Source organism: Amphibalanus amphitrite, unplaced genomic scaffold, assembly GCF_019059575.1.
Source record: "Amphibalanus amphitrite isolate SeventyFive unplaced genomic scaffold, NRLGWU_Aamphi_draft 000483F_arrow, whole genome shotgun sequence".
Taxonomy (NCBI): Eukaryota; Metazoa; Arthropoda; class Thecostraca; order Balanomorpha; family Balanidae; genus Amphibalanus; species Amphibalanus amphitrite.
In genome coordinates this window covers 466,444-471,685 of record NW_024881977.1, presented here as the reverse complement: position 1 = coordinate 471,685, position 5,242 = coordinate 466,444, and the positions used below count along the sequence as shown (strand labels likewise).

The 5,242-nt window shown below is 49.2% G+C and overlaps 1 protein-coding gene across 1 annotated transcript; it reads right to left on the bottom strand.

Annotated features, from left to right (window-relative positions):
* Positions 1-527: 527 nt before the first annotated feature.
* LOC122392373 (3-oxoacyl-[acyl-carrier-protein] synthase, mitochondrial-like) lies at positions 528-5,242 on the bottom strand. The gene is made up of 4 exons (XM_043387170.1): positions 5,143-5,242; positions 2,835-2,944; positions 2,265-2,499; positions 528-1,947 (listed from the first exon to the last, which is right to left on the bottom strand). The coding sequence occupies exons 2-4, from the start codon at positions 2,942-2,944 to the stop codon at positions 988-990; spliced, it is 1,305 nt and encodes a 434-aa protein (XP_043243105.1). The 5' UTR covers positions 5,143-5,242; the 3' UTR covers positions 528-987.

Here is a 5,242-nt window from a genome sequence, read left to right as displayed (position 1 = left end):
TAATAACACGAGCCAAATGACGTCAGTAGTCGTCGACAATGCCGGCTCAACGATGAGTTCTGAAATGTTCACTGCTCAGTGTTGAACGGCCCAGTTTCTTTCTTGGCCCTGAGTATATGCGCACGCCGTGGAACATTTTATAGCGACACCCACTGAGTGTTTCGGGGTCCATCGGGTATAGGAGCCAAAAACGTTGTGTACCTAATGGTCGTTTGTGCGATACCTGCGCTCGAGAAAGGCACGTTAAATTGTTTTGTCCCGGGGTGAACCGCCGGATTTTTTTATTATTATTCGGTCGGGCAAATATTCAGGTTTGTTTGAGGGCAATGTCCAGCTCTATAATTTCGTTTCGTTCCGTATTCGTGATTGTGTCCATGTATATCCCACCATCGGCATCGGGTTTGACATGCATGACGCTAGACAGCTGATATAATATAGCTAAATGCAGTCGAAACTATTTTCGTATCGAAGCTAGGTTAGTAACAGTTATACATACTTGTTTACCGTTCTCCGATGACAAACAGATATTATATTGTATGTTTCAACATGTATTCTAAAATATCACTGGCTATTAAACCTCATGGAGAATGTGCGTCGGTAACACACGTCATCAGACAATAGTACAGGTTAATAGCTCAATAACGACACAGTCAGGTGAACATCGCCATCGTCATGTCATAAATATCATATATATCTGCTCATAAATAATCGAGATTGAAAGTGACGTCAACATCGCTTACCTACTAACAAAGTGTGACAACAACACAAGAAATATCATAATCTGAACAATGAGTGAATTTATGGGATTTTCGCTGCTCATGCTTATTAGCACTCGTGATTATCCCATCAACAGCGGCGTACCTGCCGCCGCATTACAAGTGTAACGTCATAGGTCAACATCGGAATATCCATCGAAAATATCCTTCGAACGGCGACAGCAGTGAGATTCATCTGACCACCTCCGGTCACTCTCCGCCCTGGCAGTCATCAGTCCTGAAACTCAGCGATGCAGAGGGACGTGTTGACACAGCCGAAGCCGAACGAGTTGGAGAGCGCGATCCTGCGGCCGTGCGAGACGCTCCACTCACGCTGCTCGTCGCGCACGTAGTCGATGCCGTCCACGTCCGGCTGGGTCAGGTTGGCGATGGGCGGCACGCGGCCATGCTGGCAGCTGAGAGCCGTCACGGCCGCCTCCACGCCTCCAGAAGCGGCCATCATGTGTCCCAGCGCGCCCTTGATAGCCGATACCAGCGGCGCGTGCGGCAGCTGGTCGCGCAGCACGCGCGCCTCAATGCCGTCACCGACTGGCGTGGCGGTGGCGTGTGCGTTCACATGAGTGACGGCCTCTCGCGGCAGGCCGGCGTCCCGCAGCGCCAGCGCCATGGCGCGCCGCGAGCCGTCGCCGTCCGGCCGCGGCGCCGTGGCGTGGAAGCTGTCCGAGCAGAGCCCGAAGCCGAGCACCTCTGCCAGAACCTCAGCGCCGCGCTGGCGCGCGTGCTCCAGAGACTCCAGCACCAGCACAGCGGCGCCCTCGCCCAGCACGAAGCCATCTCGGGCGGCGTCGAATGGCCGCGACGCGTGCGCCGGATCGCTGTTGTAGGCGGTGCTGAGCGCGCCAAGCCGGCAAAAGCCAGCCATCGCCAGCGGGAACACGTTGGCGTCTGCCGATCCTGCCAGCATGGCGTCTGCGTAGCCGTCCCTGATGAAGCGGAAGGCGTCGCCGACGGCGTAGCTGCCCGTCGCGCAGGCGTTGGAGCATGTCTGCACGGGGCCGCGGCAGTTGTAGCGCATGCTGAGCTGGCCGGCGGCGATGTTGAGCGAGATGCGCGGGATGAAGTGCCTGCCGATGCTGTTTGCGCCGCCGCCGCCAGCGCCGTACTGGTCCGAGGTGCTGATGATCTCCTGGGTGTCCGTCATGTTGATGCCCATTACCACACCGGTTCGCTCCTGCGGGGACGGGGGAGGGACGTTATCGACCTGGAGCTGGTAGTCGCCGTTGATAGGCTGATCATTGATAGACCATCGTTATCTTTGACAAACATTTTGCTATTGAGATAGTTTAAAACGCGAATTTTTTACCATAATCACGTGAATTTTAATTCATTTTTATCTTTGTCCTGTACACGAAGAGGCAGTATGAAATGAAATTGCTTTAATTTGTACGTGCATCAAGTGTTATTTCTAAAGTCCCGATCCGGCTGCGCACTGCTCGGCTGCCCCACGCTCTGGTCTCAGGCAGTCACCCGTCCGTGCTCCATATATACCTGCTGCTCCTCGGTGGTGGGCGCCCAGCCGGCCTGCTGGACGGCCTCCTCGGCGGCCAGCAGCGCGTACCGCACCGCCGGCGCCATGACGCGCCGCTCTGCCTCGCTGAAGCGCGCCGCCATGTCCATCTGGCCGGGCTCGGAGCCGCGGGGGATCAGCGCCGCCACCAGCGAGCGCGACTGCTCGTACTCGCGGGCGTCCACCGCCACCGTGCCCACGTCGCCCCGCAGCAATCTGGAACGGAGTTAGAGGACAGGTGAGCTGGTGTGGCCGAGGGAGGGTGAGGCGAGCAGAAGCACGTGACGAGATAGCTGATGGACCACAGAGAGGTCACCTGCGACGAAAGACGAGCATGAACTGAGAGTCATTGAGCCGCTAGAAGTTTAACAAAGTGACGATGCAAGAAAATCCAAGCTACTTAAACTTCGTTGTGTGGCTGGGCAGGAAAGATCCGTTTCCCGTTACAATCAGTGTGTCCAGCTGTCCTCAGATTTATCTCTTTGACGATGACTCTCGCTCAGCCGCCAGGGGTCAGAGGTCAGCGGACTTCCTCCGGTAGGTCTACTGACCTGTTCCAGGTGACGGTTGTGCCGCAGCCGAGCGGTGTGACCAGACCGATACCAGTCACCACCACGCGCCGTGTCGCCGCCCGCAGGTTCACCATCGGTACTGCTGCCATCTGCCGGACAGATATAGAAGCACCGTCAGACCGCGGATCACCCGGGAAGACTGAGGTTTTTGTTTGTTCGTGTATTTGTTTTTAGAAATTTAGAATGTATGAATGAGTGGCTTTTGGGCTCGAGTGCCACACTAAGCGGTGCTCGTTGCGAAAGGTACCACGAAACTGCCACCCGACCTTCTTTCCCGCGTCCGGTTTACTAGTGATAATATTGATAGAAAGTTTAATGATTCTCAAGTAGATGCGACATGGTCCTCGTTTTAGGTACAGTTTTTGCAATGGTGAGTGGACTTTATAGTTAAACTGCAACCAATTGTGGTGGTGAAGCTTACCTCTGCTAGCGCTAAAAAGTGATATAAGATTAATCCGTACCTAATGCGAATAGATTTAGGTATGTGTAAGATGATTACTGACGGTTAGTTCACGACATCGAACGTCAAGTCCGTGAACTAATCGGAAGTATTCATAGAAAAGAAAGCCACCATAGAAACCATAGAAAGTTTTAAGTTACTATGAAACATGATGCTTATAATAAAGCTATTGCACGAAGGTTGAAACGTGAAAGACGTTAAGGTCAAAAAGTGAAATATTATTGAAGAAAAAAATTCACAAAACGTATCTGAATTTTTATGCATTTCGCCGCTGACGGCCTAACCTTTGTTTAATGGAATTTTACTAGATGGTTGGTACTTGGTTTAATCGAAGCCAGATGATTTACTATTTGGATCTTTCTTTAGGTCTAGGTGAAGTCAAATTGTGCATATTCAATGAATGAATGAAGATATGATTTTATCGAGACAGTTCTTGATTGAGTACCTACCTACCAATGAAAAAAAGCTGGTGAAGATATTACATAAGTGTCTTCTTTACTCGCATAACCGAATAGTTTTTGGAAAGGGTTGAAAGCTATTTCTTTAAGTCCTAAGAAAGCCAATTGGTAAAGCCTTTGTTTTGTCCTTAGATAGATTTTTGTTTTTTATTTAAGAATAAGAGTAGAATAGAAACCTACTCCTTGGATAGGATTGGTGAGCTAACTACATTTTTGCCGGAACTAAGATTCGATGCCGTCAGAAATTCGGTTATCATCAATTCTATTGAACCGAACCAAAAATTTGCAGCTAATTATAAGTTCTTACAGAAAAAGGAAAATATTTTACGGCGACTACATAAGCTATCAAGTTAATGTGAATAATCGGCAGGTGTGTTAAACAGTGTAAAAAATAACGTTAAACTCTCCCCTTGTAAATGGTGGGATAAATATCGACTTTGTTTAGCGCTTTCAGTTTTTCTAGAACAATGTTTTCATTCACTACAAGTAAGTTCATTTATCAAATGGTCCTGGCCGTTTCCTTTCATTATTCACGAATTAATTGCTGTAATTGCATTGATTTTCACAATCCCAATCCGTGCTGATTATCTTTCTATTTTTAGACAACAGTACATGTGTAGGCACTAAATATTATAGTGTCTGCACATGTACATTGTACCTATACAATGGTCTGTATAAGCATCCGAATGCGCCTATTAACTCGACGCTCGACAGCCATCGATCTCATTAAAAGGGGTATTAGAATTTTGCTTCCCTGATAAAAGTTATTTTCTCGGCGTCTCGCCACGCCTCGCGACAGAAAGATGGCCTATACCTAAGCATGCAACGTTTTAACGGCGACGAAATGCACCCTGTGCCGTAAACGTAGTTCGCCGATGGTTATCGGCCTTCTGCCTTCGCCGTAACCATCTTTCAGTCACTATTGATAACCAAGTTTGCAGACAATCGAATCGTACCTTAGCAGTGGATGGTTGTAGAACAGCATAGTTTTATTGTGGATTTATAACTGTTCCATCAGTAATTGCGAACACATCAAATAAAATAATGCTTGGAAACTACAGATAGCTGCTTCTACATGCATGCATACAGCCCCACCATTCTGCTGTATTTGAGGAATATAAAATGTACGATGTGCAACATATAAATGTACAGACAAAAATGAGATGCAAATCACGAACGGCTTTATTTCTGATGAGTGATCCACCCTTACATATCAGCATTTTCATTGTTGTTGATTACACACTATTCAACGCCCAGCTAATGGCATAATTGATTGTACCCATATCGGTCAGACCACTGCACTTTGCACCGCCGAGGCGGCATGATCAGTGGGCGCCATCCCACGTGGCCGCCCTCCCCTCCCCCTCACCTCTTGGTTTGAATGAGACAATCTGCTCCAGTCAGTCAGAGAGGAGACCTCTATCTCTCAGCCGCCGTTCGCCGTCTGCTGGACTACTCGTCGACACCCG